Genomic DNA, 24,018 nt, shown 5'->3' with positions numbered 1-24,018 from the left:
TGTAACACTGAGGTCACAGTGACAAGGGGACGAATGTGTGTCTAAGTTTGTTTATTAATTCAGTCTGTTCTAAGTTGTACAATTATGAAAACAACAAAACGACTGCTGGAAGCCCAGGAATATTTACAATCTCGCCTTGTTGTAGTGAGGTCAGTCTATGTTGTTGCACAGATTGGTTATGTTTGGTACCACAAGATGTTTAAAATTCAGACAAATTTGAACAGATTAACAATTGTATATACAGGAAATAAAAGGAAATTCAAGTATCAAAATACAGACAGATTAAATAACATTTGTATTACAAATCAGTCCCACTGCCGTACATCACAATTAGCAAAAATGTCTACATTGCAAACTGAACTCGACTGTTCTCTGCCCTGTTAGGGAATCTCAGGTTATTCTTCCACGGGTAAGAAAAATTTTTGAGCTAGATCGACTTTGCAAGAGCAGCACAGTTACTTTCCTCTGGGGGAGAAAAAAAAATGCAGTAAGTAATGCCAATATGAGACCTAAAAGGGGGACTTTTTGCAACAAGACAGCGCTGCAAACACTGTGCTTGCTCTAAAATAAAGATCTGATTGCACAGAAATGATGTGAGCAGAAGAAAGCCAGGGGAAAATCTGCTGCTAGAAACTTCTGAAGTGGGGCGAAAGGAGCGTTAAAGCCATTGACTCCACTTCAGCTGCACCCAGAACTGGAAGGGTTTGGAGGGACTATTTGGCATCTGGTCTGTGTCTCAGCAGCCTCAGGAAGGTACAAAATCCTCACTGGAGGTACATCCTAGAAGGTGCCATATCTCCTCCCTGGGAGGGGGACAGGCATGTACCCTGCAAAAGTTGCATCATTTCTTCTAAAAAGAACAATCCCAAAGCAAGTTCAAAGACAGCTGAACTGCTAAGATTAGCTTTTTTTTTTCTTTTTCTTTTTTTTTTTTTTTTGTAAATACAAAATTAAAAAGGATAAAGCAGCTTAAATTTTGGAAAAAAATAATCATCCCCTCCCATATAAAAAAAAGACAACTTTGCATCTTAGTTTACCTATCTTGAGTTCTTCACCTGGACTCATGCCATGCACAAACCTTAGTCTGTAAAATACAATATGTCCTTAAAAAGGGGAACAAGGCCCAGGGCAGCACTGCCTTTTCCCAGGCAGGTAATACAGCAGATGCGTTTTGATTCAAAGTCATATTCAGCACCAGAAATTTAGGGCACTTTCCTCCAGCTACCACAAAACCCTGTAGAGAGGAAAAGCCAGAATACTGTGCAATGGATGGGCTAACAGATTACTGGGAGTCAGCGATGGGCACGGTCCGGGATCAGGCTCCAGCACGCAAGTACCTTGAGAAAACCCATCAAAATAAAAGGGGAGATGCACTGCCAAAACAACTGCTTTGCCTATGAAGTGAGAAAGAGAGTATCTGGCTAAAGAACTGTTGGATCACTAAAGACAACCATAGGTTTACACACAGGACTGGAAAGGACCACCAGGGTCACCAAGCCTAGTCCCTTGAAGATTGGAGTCTTCATCACCACATCACCTCCAAGCCAACCTTCAAAAAGCTCATTGCATCAAAAAAGAAAGGTGTCCCTCCTCCCAAGCAGAGGTTCAATTTGCAATCTCTCCAAAAAGACTTGTTGCCAACACACCAAATATTTACACTTACACCAGTATGAATTGCAACATATGCATAACAAGGAATGTTAGGTTTCCTAAATTCATCAACTTAAAAAAAAATAAATCTCCACTTCCCCCTCCTAATCATTTACAGGTCTATGCCCTTGGGATTACGGTTCACTTCTCTCCCAGCCTTACTGGCTAGAGAGACTAAATGAAATCCTGACATACAGCAGCAACTGGAGTTAAACAGGAATTATTTGGGCATATCATTCTAGTAAAGCAGCAGGGTACCACATCCCCAACCATTACAATGCCTGTCGAGATTATAACAAACGTGCTGCGCTACATTTTTGCATCTGAAGAATTAAAATCACAACCATTTTAACATCTCTCCCTTGAGGGGAACTGTACTGTGAAAACACATCAGTCACAGCCAAAACTACTGTTAAACACTCTGGTAATTTGCAAGAAAAGTAAGCACACAGCACCTTCAAGATGGTGGTATTTGGGGATGCCCGACTTAGACGGGGCCAAGCCATCCTCAGGTTGATACGATCTATCCTCAGGTATGGACTGTTTCAGTGTAATGCCCAAAATTTAACTCCTTATTTGTTCATCTTCTGAAACTGTCGCACTAATTAAATAATGAGCTAGTATCAAAAAAGTGCTAAATCACAATTGAATATACTTAAAAAAAAAACCCCAACCCTTCAGGGCATAACTGCGTTTAAAAACAAGACAGGTGCACGAGAGGCTGGAGAAGGGAGTCATCTCCAGGTAGTCAGTGCCTAAATGGGAAGAAATTGTGTCCTTGCCATAGAAATGTCAAGTATTGCAATGCAACAGTTCTCTGTCAGGGAAGCAAGCTTTGTACCATCGGTAATACTTGGCCACAACCACTCTGGGGTGAAAGATCCTTTGCAGACTCTTTTCCTTAAGTTATTTCCATTTGCTATAAAAGCGTGGAGTAGCTTTGAAAACGAAGGATGCAGACTTACCCTGCAAGGCTTCTCACACTGGAGGAAGTTATTTCCAAGAATTTGGCGTTCTCTACTGTTCACCCAGAATTGAAGCAAATTTAAGTACCGTTAGAGATGGACACACCACTCCCACTGCTAAGACTTTCTATTGTACTCCTTGCGGACTACGTGGATTCTCAGTAAATAAGGATATATATTTTTTTTTCCTCACCAAAAAACCGCAGTGCTACATTTAAACCGTGAACTGGATTTGCTCTGTATCATTTTGCACGTTTAAAAAGAAACGGGTCGAAGGATGTTTGTCTCAAACTAGAAAAGGTGACATCGCTCTCAGCCTCGGAAGTCTCAACTTTCCTTTGCTAGAAATGGAGAGAGCTGCTTTTCTCAGCTGGTGGCTGGGATCCCTTTCCCCCCTCTGCTTTGGGAGCCCTCACTGAGCAGCCATGCACCCACTCCGAGGCAGACACCAGTGCCAGATGGAGATGATCTTCGTGTCAGCAGGCCACTGCTTCTTAGGTCTCTGCCCCGTTACTACATTTCCGTGGTAGGAGACAGCTGCCCGGAGATCAGCTTTTCAGAGGCAAACAGAAAGGAAGATAATGGAATGAATGATTTCCGAGTCATACAAAAACAAGTGCTGGGAAAGATGAGGCATACGGCCAGGAGATGAGACACATTCGTGAGGGTTATGGACACACAGCGGAAGCTCTGTAGTTTAGGTAGGGCTGCCTGTGATCCCAGCTGGGTTTGGACGGTCACCCTTAGAAAGGCACATGCTCTAGTGACCCGGTTTGAGGAGGTGCTGAGGAATCTGCCCTGCCCAGCTGAAAGCAGGGGGAGATGTATGAGCTCAGACCCTCTAAAATCAGGCGTACGTGTGGGCAAGTGCACTGTGAATACTTACACACAGAAACTGCACTACCACTGCTACCGTTAATTCAGTTTCTCTTTGAAGGATATAGAAACCCTCAGGGCACTCTTACAGCTTGGAAAGATGCTGATCAAATCCAAACCCAACCTCTCAGAGCACCTCAGACACAGTAATATTCTGCTGTCCACAACGCTTTGCCTGGCAGGATGGCACTGCAGCCCTTCTTTAGGCAGAGCGCTGGCTCTATGTTAAAAGGCTCCATGGCATATGAAATACATGTACTAGACTGAACTTCCTTTGTTTGTTTTTTTTTTTGCTTTAACACAATCCTTTCAGTCCTCTCACTTGGGTTCTTACTAGCCTGGCCCTTATTTTGAAGTCAGTTTGCTGCTCAGTGCCATCACAGTACAAGTGACTTGGGAGATGAAACTCATTCCTGAGAAAGGACTGAATAAAGATTTTGAAACATCAGATTTCACCACAAGTCTGGGGGAACAGAAGCTTTGAGGCAACAGCTCTAAAGCCCCAGCAAAACTCGGACAAGCTTCTTCCAGCTCCTAAATACCAGGTGCAAATAAGCCAGGGCTGCTCTTCTGACCTCTCCCCAATGATGCCAACTGGTGATCGCGAAGGGAGATTCAGGGTAAATCGTAAAAACTGTTTTGGAAATGGAGCTTCACCAGAGATCTGAAGGCACCCTCTTCCCCATTTATGTCTAAGATGTCCACCCAGACACATCATGCAGAGGTGAGCAGGTAGCTGCCGTCCACCTTCCTTCGCAGCTCTCTAACAGACCCACTGTCACAACCACCTCTCCAAAAGTGGGCTGCGAGGGGATTTTGCCAAGATGCAAAACCCACGGTGAGTTCACATTCACCTCAAGGTGCACATCAGTGAGTTCTGTGCAGCCCAACTACCGCACGGCTGCAGCCCTGTCTCCCGCTGCTCCATCTGCTCAGCCCTCTCCCTGGGAAAGGTGCGACAGCCGCTGCCTGCGAGGAGCTGGTCGGGGTCCAAGATGCAGCTTTGCTACGAGGCCGTTTGTGCGAGTTAAGTACTTCATCTGTCAGGAGAGCGAGGCTGAGCATCGGGGGTTTGCTGCCACGGTGTGGAAGTCGCAGTGCCTTTCACTAAAGGGTCTTAAAACTGCTCTGCAAACAGAGCGAGCCTTACACCCCCGAGAGGTAGGTGAGTACGTCCCCATCCTGTATACGGGGAAACTGAGGTAAAGAGAGGTGAAGTTGCTGGGACGCACAGCAAGTCAGGGAGAAGCAGCACCAGGGCAGGAGTCCTGCCTCCCAGTGCTGTTATTCATCAGATCCTCCTCCTCCTCAGTTTCATCTCAGTGAGCTTTGCAAACACAAGCAAAGGAACCAGGGGTAGGGTCATGGCCGACTCATAGGGGCTTTCACTGGGTTGTGAACCGCCGTACGGCATTCCCAGACCTGTCCCAGCTCTGCTCCAACCTGTGCCAAGTGCCCTGCGGTCTCACACAAACGATTCCCAGTCATACTCTGGAATTAAAAGCTGCTTCTACTGAGATACACAGAAATAGGGACATTTTCCCAGAGGAAAAACATGCGCATTTGAGAAACAGCCAGAAAAGGCAGAGGTGCCCATTGCGGGCCATCTCTCAGTGAAATCCTCACTCTCAAGGATGGAAAGCGGCAGATGTTTCAAGATCCCTATAGCCCTCATCACGCAATGGTTTGTAGACTGAAAACAAGCTTTGGGATTGGCAGCAGACTGATTTCAATCACATTTCTCCCTTCAGCAAACAAAGTACAACTGCGGTAAGCCTGCTGAACACAGCAGAGCTCCGTCTGCTTTATCAGACCTCTAACAGCGCAGTAACCAGCCCCTCTCAAACACCTTTCCTTCCCAACACGGGGCTAACAACATGTGCCTTTAAAAGCTTAACCTCTTTACAATCTGCCAAGTGAGAACTACGCCCAAAGCTCACGAGAAGTCTGGTGAGTGTAAACAGAAGGACTACGGGGTGGGGGGGCGCGGGAATCCTACAAGGGACTGAAATGCATGCAACCAAAACCGCACCTCGTCTCTGAGAGGGGACAGAGCTCACAGTGGGAATGATCGCACCTGGCCCAAACCAGTGCTCCCGTCGGAGCAGGTTTTCTGCTCCAGGCTTTGAGGGGAGAGATTGTGGGCAAGGGTCCCCGTGAGGAAATCTAGTGAACGTGTGTTATTTGCAGACAGCATCACAGTGGTTAGTGTCGATTCGAATGACAGGTAAGAAGAGGGGTGAGTTCACTGGAACAGTACACAGCCGTGGCTCAGTCGGGAAGAAGAGGATCTAGGAGGAGGGAGTGCGTGCACCGCAGAGACAAGAGGTCTCCATCAGTCCAAGGATAAGAAGGTGAAATAGAAAAAAAGGCCTGGGGAGTGTCACGTTCCCCCAGGGATTCACAGTGCCAGAGCGAGGGGAAAGACGTGAAAACGGCAGGCGGCTTCCTGGATCCACATCTCTGATTCCCCCCAGCCTGCATCCCTCTGCACCTCCCACCTCACAGATATCTAACAGCGTGTTACCCTTGTTTCCGAGTAAGGAGAATTCACAGTGTTCAGTAGTGATCAGGTACAAAAGCCGTTTAAGTCTACAGTCTCCTAAGTGCTGCTGCCTTTGACGTAGTGCCTACGCGGGGCTCAGTGCGAGCAGCTGGAGGAAGAGGGAGTTTAGAACAGCAGACAGATCAGATCGCAAAGGCACGGTTAGACTAGGTGGACACGGGGTGTGTTTGCTTTAGAAGATAGTGGTCTCATACTTAGTGCTGAGGGTCCGCTTGGAGTCCTGTTTGGGGTCCACGACCCAGGAGACACTGGCATGAGACTGGGAATCTTGGTCCACTTCAGGGGGCTCCAGCTAGAAAATAAGGAGAGAAAGGGCATGTTAGGTCACCCATGCTTCTGGGATAGAGCAAGTGGGGATTCAAAGCATGGAGAGACTGCTGCTCTGCCTAATGCCCATCCCAAAAACGTGCACGTGTGCAGGGAAGCAGCTCTCGCTGGGGAGGCATTTGAGTCCTTCACAGCCAGAACATGTCTAGCCACGTCAGTCTCAACCCAGCACCCTGAGATGACTTCCTGCGTTAGGCCTGCAAGCCCCTATTACCATTAGCGACAGCTTCGCTTCATCTCACAAACAAGCATGAAAAATAGAGCGCTATAAAGATGGCACTATAAAAAAAACCAAAAAAAAAACAAAAAAAAGAGGCAGAGGGAGAGAGAGGGAGACAGCTCCTGGCAGGTGAGCTCCCACGTGATTTACTCTCCTGACCAAGCGTGGCTCTTTCATCTTGTCCTCCTAAATCAGGATCCTACAGGAAGGTTAACAACACCAGAAAGAGCAACGCGGTTAGTTGAGAGCTGCCACTCTACATCAGCGGGGGCGGACATGAGCAGTTTATCCCTGGGGTTCATCTGAGCCCATGGCACGGCCCTGGAACGAGCGGGGAGGGAAGACAGCAGCGAGGCAGGACACGGGACCACAGCAGGAGACGTGGGAAGCGGGGAGGCAGGAGGGCCGGTGGCAGCTGGGGCAGCCCGGGTCAGTTCGTAATGGAAGATGGCAGGAAGAAGGGTAAAGACCTTAGCTCCGGGACTAACAGACTGCAGCGGCAGGTAGGAGGGGCGGTGTGTTGTACAGGTGTGACAGTAACAACAGCGAGTGTCGGGAGGGAGCGGCACCTGAGCGGGGGGAGCAAGCAGAACACAGACAAAAGGAGACATTAAAGGAAGGCAATGGCTTATGCAGCAGTCCCTGCTCCTCAGCAGCTCCAGTCTTGGCTGGTTTTGGCTACAGGGGCACTCCTGTACTGCAAACCGCAGGTTACCTACAGATCTTACTGCGGCTCTGCAGGGTTTGCATGTGGAAGCTGTGCTGGACCCAGCAAGGCACTTAAGCCCCATCCCACCCAGGCTACTTCCACCTCTGCTTGCCCTCTTCCTACCAGGGGAAGGCCTAACCCCGCAGCAGGACTGCCAGCAGAGCCACGGACACTACAATATCAGCTACAGGCACCTTGTCTGCATCTGGGCTCCCCCCACCACCAAGGGGGAGGTTTAAGCATGTGGTGCCCAAGAGAAATCCCAGCCTAGACCATGCAGATCGCACCCGGCTCGCGCATACGTACTGCAGATTTCCTCATGCCGGCTCGCGGTTTAGGCACCGGTTTGGAAGATTTTGTTTCAATCATTTCTCCTGCTCCAGCACCCAGAGGCTTTGCTCTCTGGGCTTGGAGGGCCAGCTGGTAGGCGACCTCAAACGCCTGCCCCAACGTAAGGATGATCTCGTACGTCAGGTTCTTCGGAGAGAACACAGAAAACACAAAGTCGTTAGGTGCATACGAGCTACCTTGTCCTGTGCAGAGTCCATGTGCTCAACAGCTTGCTCCGGAGATGCAGACCTCGGCAGAGCCCGTCACCTTTCCGTTAGCAGGTCGCATCCTGCCGTATCCCTGGCAAAGCCGCTGAGCTCCTGCCCTGCGGGGGAGCTGGCAGTGAGCTGCCTCCACGCTCGCATAGCCTCGGCTGGTGGGACTACCTGCGAGCCTGCTACAGCCCCGCAAGCATCGCAGTTTAGCAGCGTTTTGCATTGTAAAGAGAAAAAGCCAAAACATCTTGTACAGCTGATTCTGCCCAAGAATAAAAGCAAGTTATGCTTCCACTCGTGGTGAATTAAAAGGCTGTTAAATCAGCCTATTACGCTCAACATAATTGAGAGTGTATTAGGGTTTTGTTCACAGCATATTCCCCAGGAGGGAAAAACTCCTGCCCTGCTTTATTCAGCACTGGAGACTGCAGTAATGAAGCCAGAGAAATATTCTCTTTGTCGACAGAGCTCCAAAGTAAAAGCATTTTGAGCCAGGACTCTGAAAGGAACATTTTATGGTAGAAACTGGTAAAAGAGTCCTAGAACAGATGAGATCCTGGTCTATGACTCACCAATAAAGCTGAGCAATGAAACAAGTGGACTGCAAAGGACTATAGCGTGCTGCGAGACAAGATATGATAACCCACTCACCACATCCACGGTGCTGAAGACATGGCAGTAGTGGTGGCTGGTCTGCAGGTCCTTGGTGATGTAGGCGAACGTGCAGAGATCCTCGGGGTCCTGAGCAGCACAGGAGATGTTCCGGATCTCGTGCTCAGCAATGACATTCTGCCAGGGTCAACCACAAGCACCCGTCACCCTTCTGGGGATGGCAAATACACCCAGCAAATGGTGGTTGTGGCAAGCATGTACTGGGGGCAGGGAGCAAAACAGGTAATGGCAGGGAGGAGGAGTCTCCCAGCCAGACCAGTCTTAGCTCCCTCCCATGGTAGGAATAAATGGCAACATGGTCCACAAGCAGCCAGACTACCAAGCCTTTGGCATTCAGGTAACCATCACCACCTTGGTGCTCTCCCATAGCCCTAGCAGCTCCTCAGCGGCTTCTATAGCCACTAACTGTGACTTGCAGCCCCCCAGGCAGGTGGGACTGCAGGTCTTGTCCCTCCGGACACCAATTTTGAGGCATCTGAAGCTCACCTTGTTAGAGGCATCGATGAACTTCACCCCCTTGTACGTGATGGACAGTATTATGGTCGGGATCTTCTTCATGTGCTCTGTGGATTTCTTCAGAAACAAAAACATTCAAGTGACTAGTTGTGAATAAATGCTCCCTTCTTCACCACCGCCCCAGCCCACCCCAGAGACCTCTAGGCCACTGCCCTGCAAGGGCAGGCTTTGGGGGTCTTGGACCAGGAGGAGGAAAGCCTGCTCTTGGTGGAAGCAGAGGGGAAGGGATGGGGACCTGAAGCAAGCCCAGCACCCCTTTCCCAGGCAGAATGCCCATTCTCCCACTGCACAGACCTTCCAAGTATGGGGAAAAGTGCTGGGGAGGGGCAGTTCACCAGTGACAGTGGCACAGCCTGTTAAGTAGCCTGGGCCCCTGCTCTGCACAACGGCACCCTGCAGGGTTTGGCTAACCACAGCTTCACTAAGATCTCCCCGTTCCTTTCTCCACATCATCCACCACAGGCTGTGAGCAAACCCCCCCCATCCCCGTGGCCTCCGTACCCTCATCTTGGCACAGGCATCCTGTGTAGACTCTGTCCCTCGAAGGTCTTTGATCAGCATGGAGCCCAAGTACTGTTTGGAAAAGGGAGAGACGGTAAAGGCTTCATGCAGGAAACCCTGGCAAACCCAAGGCAACGCCATGGCCCTGTGAGCGGCCAGCAGCCATGGCTGGCGAGGGACGGGTCACTCACTGAAAGGCAGGAAGCGTGACAACCCCCCCCACAACAACCTGACCCCAGAGCCTCCTCATCCTTGCCACCCCCACAAGCCAAAAGCCACTTACATTGGCCTCATACCCGCAGGACTCGAAGATGAGCTTCTCTGGCTGGTGCTGCCAGTTTTGGACTGGGGCGTACGGGGCAGCCAGGCTGGGGGGGCGCAGGGTCAGCTTTGACTCCCGACGGTCCTCCTGGAAGGGAAGAAACATGGATGTGACGCCGCAACAGGGCCAATATGGATTAAAACACGGATCCCAGGAGGGCTCTTCGGGTTGATGCAATCGAGGTTTGCAACGGCCAAAATCCCACAGGGGCTGGGAGGAGGCAGCACGCTGCGGGTGAAGGTGCCAGCACTCATGGAATTGCGAGTCACCCACTTTCAAGGTGAGACTGAGGCATAAATGAGCTCTAATGCTTGAGCCAGCAACAGCGTGCAAAGCTGCGCCTGACCAGCTCCCTCCCTCTCCATGCATCGCCCCAACTCCTCGCTGGCTGCACACTAAGCCGTGCAGCGGGGCCCCCAGGACACACGAAAGCACCCACTGACCTGTGCTTTGTAGCGCTCAGCTCTGGAGTAGGGAGCAACCTCGGTGCCGCGGTCATGTTGCCTCTTCCCAGTGTCCCCGGAGGGCAGCAGGAGATCGGCAGATCTGCCCGTGCAGGAGTCATTCTGGCTCAGGGGCGACGATGTCTGGGACATCAAGTCTTGGCACTGAAACAAGCAGACACCACGAACCGTCCTGGTCAGCCTGTGCTGCAGACGTGCCCAGCCCTCGCTCCCCTTTACAGTGTCCAACACAAAAGGTGCAACGAGCAGAGTTAATGGGCTCCTGCCTCAGCATCATCAATCACACCATTTATTTTCTGCACGATACCCCTGATTTGCTCCAGGATGGTTTCAGGCAGGTATACAGCCCTTTCTGCCGAGCATGCCTCTGCCCGCTGTGAGCTCATCGCAGGAGACATGCTGAGCTGCGGGCAGGGTGTTTATAGAGGAGCAGACCCCGCTAAAGCACTAAGCAAAGCACTCGAAGCCGCTGATGATCAGCCACCCCAGGAGAAAAGCCCTGGGAGCCCAGCGAGAGATCAGCCCAGATGCCTGACAGCCTAGCTCTTACTGCAGGCAAGATTCACTGCCTGTACGTGCCAAGCGGCCCAGCAGACAATGCGGGAAGCTCACAGCTGCAACACGCATTAGTCCTATTCAACGGACTTGCTTAATTTGCCATTGACGTCCTTCCGCTCCCCACGCTGGAGCCAGGCGCTGGATCGCACCAGCTGTAGCACCAGGAAATGCTGCAAATGGCCCATTCTCTTACACAGCCTCCCCGTCCAGCATATCAATCAGTTGATGCCGCACCAAAGGACTCCTCTCCCCCCGCCAACAATCCCGCCTTTAGTCTCATCGATCTCAAGAGGACATTTCAGAGAAGTGCAGATCCTCAGCTGGCTGCTGCCCGTCCGGGTTTTTGTTGTCTGAAAAGGGGGTGGTTGAGCAGCAGGGGAGAGGTGTGGGGTTTGTACGTGGGCCCCTCCTGGCTCCCAAGCACACTTTTTAGGTACAGTACCAGTGTGAACCTTCCCTTTTTGCACCCAAACCCCAGTTCCTAAAAAAATCCAGTGTGAGCAAAGCAGGGCACAGCAGCTCAACTCGCTTCAGATAAGACTGTTTTGGCTGAAAATCCTTGGGAATCCAAGGCAAAAGGGAAGAGCTCTGCAGCAGGGCAAGGACCAGATGTTTGGGATGGGGAAACTCCAATCGCTCCCAATTCCTGCTCCAGGAAGCTGATCTGCAAACACTGGGAAGAAGCAGCACAAGACACTTGCCCTCTGTGGCATGCCGCCCCACTCCTGAGCTCACAGGTTAGCTCCAAGTTCAACGGGTTTTGCCAAACTCAGCTCTCAAATGTCAGTTTTCAGGAAGAACGGCGAACGTGACAGCTCCCCTCCCAGCCAACCCCGATAATGAAGGGCCTGACATCCAAAGGCTCCTACTCCCACAGCAAAAAATCAACCTCCACAAATCACATTGAGTGCTATTTGGCAGCGAGAGCAAGAGCTCTAGAGAAGCCCAGCCGGCCTAGGGAGACAGATCTGACTCCCAACCGGCACAATCAAAATACCAGGTCCCAGCTGCATCCCATCTCACCAGCTGCGCCATGTCACACTCCTGCCTGCGGGAAGTCGGACTTAAATCTGGCCAGGAAACAAGGGGAAGAAAGTCAGCTCAGTATTCCCCTTCGTGCAGAGCACGGAGGCAGGAGTAGTGCCCTGCTACCCGTTCAGTGTAGGCATCCACCTTGCATGGAGGCACCTGATCCGAAAGAGCTGCCTGACACTTCCCATGGGGCAGCCATACAGAATTTGACCTGCAAGGGCTGAATATTATCTCCTCACGTTTATTTCAATAGCAGGGTCATGCCTGTGCAAGTATTTGCTCTTTAGGTCACTGGAATTGGTAAGGTGAAAAGCTGAACGGATACAACTGGCCACGTTAAAATTTCTCCCACCGCACACTTCAGCTTCATTTTGCACATGGAAGAGGGAGTTTGACCCGCAAAGAAGAAAGCTAAGAGTTGGTAAACTTGTCCGACACTTCAGCTAGAGCGTGTCTGTCCAAACAAATGGTGACGTTTGCTGGTGTGGGGCCCAGCCATAGCAGAATTTGTACAGCACAACATCAAATGTGAAATTTGTTTTTACTCTGCCCAAGTGCTCCAGGTGCTCCGGCCAAGTCAGAGCCAGCCTGGCTGTTACATTTCCCAAGTTCTGCTTGATGATGCTCAGAGTGGGAGTATTGGGCTCTGCACCATCTCTGGCAGCAGCCAAGGTGCATCCATGGGAACTGTTTAACACAAAACACTCCCTCCTCCGCAGAGCCAGATGTGCAGTTGCCTCAATGCTTCAAGAACTTTCTTCTCAAACCACCAAGTATCTGAGAACCAGGAGTAACCCAAGCTTCCAGGTCAAATCGATTTGTTTTAATAAGAAACAAGCCATTTAGGTTTTACCCTCTCCTTTTAAAGAGCAATACAATTTTCAAAGATCACTCTCTATGCTTATTACTCTCAATACTTACCTTCAAAGGAGTTTTAACTTAAATATTGACATTGTAAGGAGTTTTTTTTCCCCTTTTTTATTGATTTTTCTAGGCAGAACATCCCCTGCATGAAAGCAGCAAAGTAAGGCTGAACATGCCTCCTTCTCTGCACCTGGATACCCATCCAGGACCTGAGCTCTCAGTAAATATCCTCTACAGATCTGAGTCCCCCAGAGGTGATGGCTGCTAATCAGAAAGGGGACAATTATTCCTGACAGACCTGGGTTTAGCTCCTTGAAAGAAAGAAAGAAGGAGAGCCAGGGCAGAAGAAAGCACCCTGGCCACTGCCGAGCGCGCTCCACACAGACACATCAGCCAGGCAGGGAACACAAACAGTGACTCACTCTCAGCTGCGAGAACCGCGGCGGCTTTGCCGGTGGCTCCTCGTAGGGTCTGTCTGCCAGGGAGGCGATGATCCTCTTCCGATGGCCGAGCAGATTCACTTTCAACACCTGCAGGAGAGATCACAGTCACTGTAGGCTTTCCTGCCCTCAGCATGAAGCAAAGCCGCCCCTCTTTGAGCAGCGCTGTTCCCATTTAATATGACTCCCTGCAAGTCACAGCCCCAGAGGGAACTTGGGCAGGACATCACTGCTGTGGCAAGAGAAAGGCAATACTCACATTTACTATTTCAAGCTCCCAAAGGTTTTTCACAGTGTCAATAGAGCTGTAGCCACTCGAGAGGAAGGACTGAATGTAATCCTGCAGCCCCAAAGAGTCGAGCCATGCGGGAACTGAAGGCTGGCTGTTCCCATCACAGCCCAGGGGTTTCAACTGTAAAAGCACAAGAAAGGGGTTAAAAGCCCCAGGGGGCTGGGATCCCAAGGCATAAGCATCAGTTAAAATCAGTTTAAAGGCCAGTATCATGTCCACTAGCAGCTTTAAGGTGAAAAAAATCACTGTATAAACAGGGAATGCACTTAGGATCAATACTGGCAGGAAGGACAGCCACCCTCTCCCCAGCACAGTGTCATCCCATCCACATAGCCTGGTGGACCAATATACTCCTCCTCCCTGGTATTCCCAAAACCCTTCCCTCAGCCCCCATGATCCCTCTGTGGGTCACAAGGATGTGGCTAGAGTCACAGGGACTGGCTTTTGTCTTCTCTGCTTTCACAGCTGAGCTGGTCACTGCCCTGTCCTACTTCACGTGAGGGGTGTTGGTGCTGACCTTCGGGAGGGAGCGAGCAGCCTGAAGGAGCTTCCGACGGTGCTGCGGGTCGCTGATCCCGATGTCCCGAAGGTCCTGGTCTTCCATGACATTACAGCCCTGTGGGGACAGGAAGGAGCGACATGGGAGCAGAGGGCAACAGAAGCCACATCAGGTGCTGGAGCAGAGATCATGCACGTTACAGCACCCTCCTGACCTCACCTCCCAGCACGGCCCCACAGCAGGAGGAGGAGGAGGAAGGCTCCCAAGGATGACAGCTTTGCCCCACGTACCAACCCCGGACACGGAGAGAGAGGGCTGACACGAAAGGGGCTGCGGCACACATCGCATCAGTGGGGCAGAGTGCTGCCATCCCCCTCCCTCCCACAGCCCGCTCCGCAGCATCCTCTTCCAGCCGTTAGATTTCAGGCCATCGCTTACAGCAACCTTCCTGCTTGATGCACAGATGCTCCAAGCACTGCGTAACAACGCCCAGGTAAAGCTCAGCCCCCCTCCATGTGTGGTGCCTGAGAAGGGGCACTCAGCTCTGCTCAGCCTCCCTCCACAGCCACAGAGAAATCTGAATTTCTTTCCAGGAGAGCAGGCAACCTGGCGAAGGTCACATTTATCCTCCATCCCCCGGGCAAGGAGGCAGCCCACCCCGCTCCGGCAGAGGTGCTCCGATTGCTGCACACTGCTCTGTTAAAGCCATTTTCTGCCCACCCTTCCCCCTGCAGAACACGAGTGGACACATGCAGAGCACACTGACTTTACCCCTCTCTTAAGACCCTCCATCACAACCTGTTTCCCTGCCCCTCGTACCTGGGGAGAGCTCAGCGGGAAGCCCAGGCACATCTCCCCATGGCTGGAAAAGCCACACTGCTGTTTGACCGAGGGTTTCGGCTCGAGCCCGGACCCCCCCCTCCCTGGACCTGCCTCCCTCTGCTCTCAGGAGAGTCACAGCTGAAGGTCTGAGCTGACAGCGCTTCGCTGTTCCACATTTTGGTTTTGTAAGAGAAACCTAATTAAAATTGGCTGTTGGGCAATATGCTGCTGCAGGGGCATGCAGGCTGCGGGAACAGCGGGCTGAACGGCCAGGACTTCAGGAGGGAAAGACAAGGGGAAGACGGCCAAGTATCCTCTTCAAAGGGCAGCAAATATTTTATATTCCTTCCCACTCCACACTTTCTGCAGTATTTCAGCACTTATGTTTTGTTAAGTACTACCTGCTTTAAATACAACAGCCAAATGTGAAAGCGGTGAGCTGCTCTCTGAGCAGCCGACCCACCTGAGCATGACTCCGCAGGGACGATGCTGCCTCCTGCAAGGGCAGAAGAGGAGGAACAGCCCTTCCCACTGCCCCTTCCACTCTCACATGCTCCTGGACAAGCACACAGGCCTATTTGCAGCCAGGGCAGCCCACAGGGAGAGCTTCCCTTTGGTGATGGCTTTATGAGAGTCACCGGGTGCATTTCATGGAGCCAGATGCCAGTCCTGCAGTCAAACACTGGCTGGCTCACTCCCGGCAATGCCAGCATCCGCGTTGCTCCCGACTTGCTTGGTTTGTGCCTGGCCTACGACAGCACCAAGCCCAGGCAGCATCGCTCCCACCACTTCCATGGCCTGGTGTGATAACCGCTGGGTAGGATGCCACACGGCTTTCCACCCCCCGAGAGCTGCTCTTCCCCTCGCCGCAGAGATAAGTGTTCAGAGAAACAGAGAATTAACGCTGCAGGTAAGAGATGCCCAAGTTGCTGGGAGAGCTGCCCTCAGAGGCCAGACTGCAGAGAAAACAATGATTTAGCAAATGACAGCGGCAAGTTAAAGCAGCGTGTGGCAGGGACGCAGGGCACTGTAGACACTCTGTGACCGTCAGCACCCACAGCACCGAGGCTCCTCTGCCTCCGTCCTCCCTTGGCAGGCAGGGATGCCCGATGCCCTCAATTCCTGGCAGACCATGGCGGGGACCGAGACTGCAGATCTGGAGCAGACAGCTGCCGTACGAAAGCATTTGTCCAAGAGTTGTTTAAAAAAAGCAGAAAGAGCCGGGACTAAAGACCCTACAGCCGATTAGGGTGGTTTGCTCCCTGTTTTCCAAAAGGTCAGTTTATAGCAGCAAGCTACAGCGCTGGTCTGCAGTGTCACTGCCTGCTGCCAAATGGAAAGAGCGACTGCCGCTGCTTGAGACGGCACCGTGGGTGGGCGGCAGCTCTGCAGGGCCACGGGTCCACACTAATACCTGCCTTGCCTTTCTTGGATTGCACCCCACATCCTGCGAGCAAGGCCATGTGAAACCCCTGGGTCTCACCTGAGTGGTAATGCTACACGCAAAGCTCTATGCAAGGATGTAACTATGTCACGTAAACTGCTCTGTGCACCCCTCAATTGCACAATTAAAAAAAAAAAAAAAAAAAAGGCTTTTTGTCAGTTAAAGGCTCCAAGGGTGCCCATTTGGTGCAAAAGCAGCAGCAGGCTCCATTGCATCGAGAGCAAACGCCCTACGTGAGTGGAGAGGCTGCCACTGACAAGAGGCAGTGATCACTCTGGCTTGTTAGCAGCAGCATCCCACAAAAAAATGAAAACATCCCTCCCCTTTCTCGCTCACAAATTTTAAGCCAAAGAACCACATTTAACATGCATTCCTATAACAGCAGGAGATTGTGTGCTCAGCTCAGGGGAAGAGGGAAAGGATTAAAGGTAGCTTAACTCCCCTGACATGCACCTTACCTGGCACAAGTGCTTTTGCATGCGACAGTTCTGCTACAGGGGCTGCCAGAAGGTCCTTGGGAGGCCACATATGTGCGAGGAATTCATCTCCTAGAGGGAGATGTCTTTTAAAGGGCTTTTTTAAATGGACAGAAGATGGCTAGAGCAAGTGACGGGATTTCTCCTATAAGCCTGAAGAGCAAAGCATTACTGCTCTGCTTGGGGGAGGCAAAAGGAAGCAGAGGAAGGGACTGACTCACCGAAGTCTCTGCAGCAGGTTAACGTCACACCTCAGGTCCCCAAAACCTGCAGTTCCCAACACCTCAGCCTGCTCTGCTCCCCCAACCTGCCCGTCTTGGTGCTCTGCTGCTTAATTCCTCTGTAAAGAGCTGGGTGCCAGAGCTGCAGCAGGCGCGGGGGCTCGAGGAGGATGCTAGCAAGGGCACGGCTCACAGCAAACCCTTCACGCACCAACCAGGACAGCAAGAATCGTTTGCAGCCAAATGAGCTGTGACAATGGCGATGTGTAATTTTCACGTATGAAAATTAAACAAGCTTGCTGATCCTATTTACATTTTTACTCATGCTTATTTTCCAACGTTGAGCCTTTTTCATGCTAATACACTTTAGCACAGCAATGCCTGGCTAGCACAGCCATGCTCCCAAACTTGCAGCCCAGGGCTGTCAGCTGTCAGGATGCCTGTTCTATGCTGACATGGCCAGTGCCAGGCCCAAAGAAAGGCAATAGGTGTTCTCCCACTTTTGGCATCTCAAATTCAAGGAAGATTGCTTGCTGTGTAGCAAGGATACAAGCTAGTTAAATACTGTAAAGCCTGCAGCTTTCGCGAACACTCCTTATTTTTATGTGTCACATTAAATTCCCTCAGTGTCAGCCCATATTCTCAGGGTACTTAACAAGGATAGACAAAGCATAGCAGCTCCAAATAAATCATTACAGTCTATTGTGCATGAGCCTCTGCTTAGAGAAATGTCCTTTAAACCCATCCGGATTTCATCTCCTATGAAAAAAAATAATCTGCTGCTAAAATAGATAATTAAATGCAAACACACTGGAGATCTTTTAACCTTTGCCAGTGGAACAGATGAGCTGTTTAAACCAGACTTTAAACCTGTTTGCATTTAACATGCCGTTCAGACAAAAGCCAAGGGGCAGAAATGGTCCGCCTGGGCCACCGCTGCCACCTGCCTCCAAGCCACGCTCCTCCGGCACATCGATTGCCACAGGTTTGGTTAGTGCCCTGCTCTCTGCTCCAGCTCCCGTGCTTGCAAAACCACCTCTCTGCTCAATCAGCAACTGATGACTTAGCATAAAAAGCCCCCTAAGCAAGCAGGGTTCCCAGCCACGGAGACCCAGCTGGGGTCTGCTGCGGCTTTCGTCCTTCCCTGCCTCTCCCGGCACATCTCACTCGCTTGTCACCGCCAGCCCCATCCTTCCTGACCTCCGCACCACTGGCTCATGCTGGGCACTGGGCTGCTGAAGGGTCTTAGGTCTGTCCCCGAACCAGGCAAGAGCCATGTCTTTGCTGTACTGAGGAGGGGACCGCAGATATCCACACCCGGCAGCTCACGGAGGAAAAGGGAACAAGGCATTCATCACCGAGAGGAAACAAAGCCTCTTCGTTACAAAGGGCTGCTCGAAAGGCAGATTGCCTTGATGCAGGGCTGCAAAAATTCAGAAAAAATTCTGTGAGGATTTGTGAGGGTTTTTTGGGGGAGTTAGGTTTTGATTTTTAAACAATATCCCAATAGAGGTTTTTGTTTGCTCATTTTTGTGTTTTTTTTTTCTTGGGTTTTTTTTGTTGCTTTTTTCTAAATAAAGGTCCCCTTTGGTGCTGACACAGGTCAGCAACCAGGTCAAAAGATGCCATCTCCCAAGTGCCCCGCTGGAGGCTGCAGAGCAGTCCTGGCAGCCTGACCCCGGGCTCGCGGTCAGCCCCTCTCCGGGTCCTCTGAGGACGATTTCAGCAGATGTCCAAGGCAGGGCAGAGGAAAGCTCCCAGGGACTCGCTCTGCTCTTAGCCCAGTCCTCTAGGATCCTCCAGCAGCAGCCTCAGAAATGCCAATTAGAATCAAATATACTTCCAAAGACGTATTTCAGACTTTATTCGTTGTGACAAGTGCTTTTTACCTTGTGCATTTCTCCCAGCTGTGGGGCTGCGGAGCCAGCGCAGCTCAGGGCTGCACCCGGGCCAGAGCTCTCGCTTTCACCCATGCTGGGGGAGCAGGGGACATCCGAAAGCCCCATTCATCCCAACACCTCACCGTTTTCTCCTCGCTTCCATCGGGAACTAGCTCTCACCATTTCCTGCACTGCAGGTGGTTTGTTCCTAGAACACGCAGCCTTGTATTAATCCAGATTTTAGTACAGCAACGTGCACACATGTTAGTCTCGGTAGAAAAATCTTTGGTGATTTTTTTTATTCCCAGAAGAGCTGGGATGATCCCTTAAAAAAAATCCACCAGGAAGCAGAGGCTGAAATTTTCTTTGCAAGGGACTGAGGAGCACAATCTCCCCCCTAAGCTTCAGCTGCACACGTGTGTTTGGTCAAGGAAGGAGTATTTCTCCAGTGCAAGTGCATATACATCAGGGGGAAATGCATCAGTCAGATGAGTCCTCTCCTCCGCTCCCATTGGCAATCCAAAGAGCCCGAATGATCAGCCCAGCTGCAGACATCTGAAATTGGGCAAGGTGAATCCCACTCCCTGGGTCCAAACTGGCAGAGACTAGCTGCCAGACAGTCCGGAGGAGCTTTCAGACCCCAAGCTGGCCTTCAGCTTCCTCAGAGCTGAACAGAGCTCCCTCCATGGAAAGGCACAAATACGCACGACCAAGAGGGGCACCTCTGAACCCCGTTTCTGCCCTCCGCATTGCCCCAAAGGAGGGCATAGATCTGCTAGTGACCCGCATCCTTGCCTGGGCTGCCCCAGGGAGCCCCAAAAGATGCTGGTGCAGCCGACCCGCCTGCAGAAACACAAGCTTTTAGAGAAAGGGTCTGCCTTAGTCATGCTTCACATCTTGCACTGTAATTAAACAGCCTGCAAGGCTCCAGGTTTCTCATTAAAAGGAAAAAAAAAAAAAAAAAAAAAGCACAGTCAGAGGTTACACTGTAGGAAGGTAGCATCCCCTCCTGCTAGTTAGGTGACCCCGAAGGCAAGCGTGCCAAAATCAGAGCTGCTGAAATCTGCCAGCAATCCTCCTCCAGCAGGGCACTCTGCAGGCACTTAACTACCCAATTTTCAGATGCTGCTTCTTGCACAGAGCCTGGCTTTGGTCCATTCTCTCTTTCCAGCTAAGGAAAGGCCCTGAGGCAAAGAAAGTTTCATATAGGACGCGCAGTCTTATCCAGCCAGCAATGCAGTTTAATGAATCCCGACTGTCTCACTAAGCTCACGCTAACACAAGTGCTGCCTCTGTTACTAAACCCTGTATTAGACAGGCGACGGACTGCAGGGAAGACTGGGACCAGAATGTGTCTGCTATTAAAAGCAACAGATGCAAAACCCAAACACAGCTTTTCCAGACTACAAAGGCTTCTGCAAACATCTATAGCAGAGTGCCTTCAGCTGCATGAGCCAAAGCATCCATTTTTTTCTTACATAAATGCATACAAAGCTCTTTCTTTTTCCTCTCAGTACATTCAAGACAATTGCATCTTGTCAAGGATTTTGCTGCCACTGCTATTGCTTTACTTTTGGCAACCAAAAGCCTGGATGGGGGAGATGGACATGCATTCAGCTCACCTCAGACCCAACCTAAACAGAGATAATACACAGCAAGTCCTGAAAACAGAGGTTGCACCTTCCTTAGCCTCAACACCACTCCAATTTCTCCTTTGCAGGTGAAAAAAAGGATCCAGAAACCTCATTTTGGTCATCTTGGTACCGGCCAGCTGCAGCTTTCAGGAACTTAATGCAAGCAGGCAGTTCAGGGTTTGCAGTCCAGAAGATAGTGGCTCAATTACATGCCCAGCAAGGCGATTTGGTGAGCCCTGCGTGGCTCTGCCTGAGCTCCTGGGTGCTCCTGCTGCCAGACTTGTAAAACACCACTGGGCTTCACAGCCCTGCAGCCTCAGCCAGCATCCCGAGGATAAGGGAAGGCAGTAAAATTCAGAAAGATAAGCTATAGTGAAGGTATATCTAGGAACTGACAAAGCCACCGCAGCCAGCAATGAGCTCCCTGTCCCCAAATCTATTAGTTAATGATGAAGCGCCTTCCTTCCCTGCAGGGCTTGGAGGTTGCACGTTTGGCCTCATCCAGCCCCTCCGAGCTGTGTGTTCAAACCCATCTGAGCAGGGTGCTGGGAGTCACCAGCCGAGCCCTGCTCCCACTGCAGAGCCTGGCCAGCCTCGACCCCCTTACTGCATAAGGGGCTGTATGAATCCGCACTTGAAGTAAAAAGCCCCGCTAATATATCTTGTTCAACAGGACAAGCGCAGCTAATGTCTCGTTAATGGACTAATTTATAAGCTTGTCCTAGAAACAAGCTTGCGTTCCGTCTGTATATCTACATGATTTGTGCTTGGGGGCTTTTCACCTGAGACCCCTGGTGATAGCACAGAGCATCACCCCCTTTTACAGAGAAAAAAAAGTGCTAAAACCTCCCAAAATAGAGCCTTGATTACAGGCAATGCTGAATACCTACAGCTCTGTCAGCCATCCCCGGCTGCTCAGCCCCTCCAACAAACCTGCACTAGTGGCTTATTTATCTCAGAGTAGGCTGATGACCCCAAAGCCAGGACCTGCACACCCCAATTTCAAAGCTGGGGGAGCAGCACTAGGTCACACAAATATGTACTTGTAATTGGCCTCATGATCCACAGGGTTTTGCGCCTCCCTTAATGGTACCTGCAGTTTGAGATAGTTCAGTGGAAACTAGGGGAAAAGTATTTGTTTAGCTAAGGGCACGACAACAAAGCCCTAGCTCTTCACAGAGCATTGACTGTGGAAAGGGCTCATATACAAAAACCTACAATAAATCCTAGATTAGCATACAGCCACTTCATTTTTGTTTAATTTTCTTCCCCATGCAGACTGGCAGCGTGACAATGGCAACGGAGGGAATCGGTCATGGTTGTCAAGTTCAGGCAATTTTATTGAGAGAAAAAAAAATTAACTGCTACTTTAATGGCTTTTTTAATGTTTATTGGGCCTGGAGCTACTAATGAATCAAATGTAAGTATCTTCTAAATTGCCAGTTCTTGTCCACCCACTTTGCTCCTCAAAATCCACTCCGAACTCACTGCTCTACATGAAGTCCACTTCCATCACCTGGGGAGCTTCAGCGCAGCTCCGCCGCGTATCCCCCATCAGAGCCACGGGTGAGCGCCCAAAATGCACTCTCAAACCCCCAATTATTGCATCTCTGCTCTCACCATTCCCTTCCAGAGAAAACCCAAAGAACCATACCACCATGGACAAAGCACAGTCCTTGTGAGCCACCCAAGTAGCATCTGAAACCCACTGGAGAGCCGTCAAAAAAATTTCGTTTCATTGTATGAATCGATTCCCACTCAGACGCTTGGCAGAAACCCTCACACAAGGGTCCAATTCCACTCTTACAGGGTGTTCATCCAGGCCATCAAAATCAGTCTGGGGACCAAGGAAGAAATGCATTTCCATGAGGCTGGCAGCAGTGATAAACAGCAGACAATATCATGTAACCTGGCTGATGTACTCCCTGCCTGTGTCATAAAAATAAATGAAAGCCATTTCAGTAATAAATCTGCCAGCCGGCGTGAACCAGGCCAAAGAGATCCCCAAAACTGATGAGCAATCGTTAAAGGGTAGATTGCCAGCACGTCTAGGTACTAGCAGCATTTACTTCCACCCGCAGCGGCTCAACACACACCAATTTACAAGCTCAGTCACCGAACGCTGCTGCAGGGCAGAGCTTTGCAGCACAGGCTTTGGGAAGACCAAGCCCAGAACCAACCACTCAAGAGCTTCTGCCTGGATGAACAGAGCTTGCTTCAGCTTGGAACCAAGCCTACCTGCCCAGGCACAATCTATACACGGAGGCTTACTTGGGTCTATACTAAAGTATTCTCCAACAGCTCCAATCATGCCAAGTTTTCTCTTTGTTTCACCAAGTGTAGAAGCAGTAAAACCTTTTCTGTGGGATCTCTGATAGGTCACTGTTCTTCATAGACCATTACTGGGTGCAAAACGCTACTGGAATATGTCAGTTAAGTTTTCCCCAGATGACTACTAAAAAATGACATGTTTTATATGAAAATAGAGAAAAGCTCTGGGGCACACACATTCTCAGAGCATGCTAAAAGCCTGGCGGCTGCCCAGGGGACCAACATCTGCGAGCCAAGCTGGGTAGTTACAAAGTGGATCATGCAAAGCAGAGCTACAATTCACTGAGGACACCAGGAGATGCCCCATGCTCCAGCAGGGCAGGTATTAGGTAAAAATGAAGACCATGCAGATATCAGCCAGCACCCAAAACCTGGGGATTTGCAGGGCGAAGGAGACCCAGCTCCGTGCGCATCCCATCCCTTGGCAGCTGGGAGGGCTGTCCTCGGACCCAGCCTGGCAGACACTCACCGACCCGCACTTCAGCTCTGCTCACACACCAAGCCAATACCTCAGCTCTACATTTTTATCAACCATTTGCTTGCACGCAGACACACAGAGAAGAGAAAGGCTCTTTTATAACGAAGACCACTACAGGCTAATCTAACATGGCACTGAATTACATTTAATCAAATTAATGTCAGTACTCTAAATTATTTGTGGACACCCCGTTCTTCCAATGCCATCATTTTTCTACCACTTCTCCCGTTATAAAAAAAAAATAAATAAAAAACCCCAGAGGAGCCCACGGCACTACACAAGTAGAACAGATTTCCGTTTCTGACGCTGTCTCATTGAATCAGCATTAGCTGCTTTCCACACACTCCATGGGAATCCAGGCTTGAACAATAAAAAAAAGCAATAAAAAATGGTTTATGTTCTGTTTTACCTGCTCATTTGTGAATCAAAATATCTTTGGACTGAATAAAAAGTTCAGCTACAGAATAATGGTACAATTGCCAGAGCATATGAGGTTTGCCCTTCTCAGATGTCAGCCTGAAAAGTTGTCTGGGGTAGCAGCAAACATTCAGCCCTCCAAGGGAAGGGAAAAGCTTTTGCAATCATCTCAGACATGTTTATGGGGTCTGTGGGATCACAAAATACTGTAGTGAGGGTGCAGGTAATGGCATTTCCTTCCCTACTTCTGTGGGGGAATTCCACCGTTAATTACTGCAATTCCTTCTTATTACACTG

At 50.4% G+C, this 24,018-nt stretch overlaps 1 protein-coding gene across 5 annotated transcripts in view; it reads right to left on the bottom strand.

Annotated features, from left to right (window-relative positions):
• Positions 1-36: 36 nt before the first annotated feature.
• ANKS1A (ankyrin repeat and sterile alpha motif domain containing 1A) overlaps positions 37-24,018 on the bottom strand; it is a 110,619-nt gene continuing 86,637 nt past the window's right edge. For 3 of the 5 annotated variants that reach the window (XM_049831706.1, XM_049831709.1, XM_049831710.1), the window contains 10 exons: positions 14,037-14,135; positions 13,487-13,639; positions 13,210-13,317; positions 10,313-10,477; positions 9,831-9,956; positions 9,548-9,619; positions 9,017-9,103; positions 8,510-8,647; positions 7,620-7,790; positions 37-6,349 (listed from right to left, as the gene is read on the bottom strand). In XM_049831706.1, the coding sequence (XP_049687663.1) occupies positions 6,230-6,349; positions 7,620-7,790; positions 8,510-8,647; positions 9,017-9,103; positions 9,548-9,619; positions 9,831-9,956; positions 10,313-10,477; positions 13,210-13,317; positions 13,487-13,639; positions 14,037-14,135 (1,239 nt within the window). In that variant the 3' untranslated portion in view covers positions 37-6,229. The remainder of the gene's footprint in view (positions 6,350-7,619; positions 7,791-8,509; positions 8,648-9,016; positions 9,104-9,547; positions 9,620-9,830; positions 9,957-10,312; positions 10,478-13,209; positions 13,318-13,486; positions 13,640-14,036; positions 14,136-24,018) is intronic. The other 2 variants (XM_049831707.1, XM_049831708.1) reach the window with 2 other exon arrangements.

This window comes from Accipiter gentilis, chromosome 29 (genome assembly GCF_929443795.1).
Source record: "Accipiter gentilis chromosome 29, bAccGen1.1, whole genome shotgun sequence".
NCBI lineage: Eukaryota > Metazoa > Chordata > Aves > Accipitriformes > Accipitridae > Astur > Astur gentilis.
Note: the sequence above shows the minus strand (reverse complement) of the source record. Positions and strands in the feature narration are given on the sequence as shown.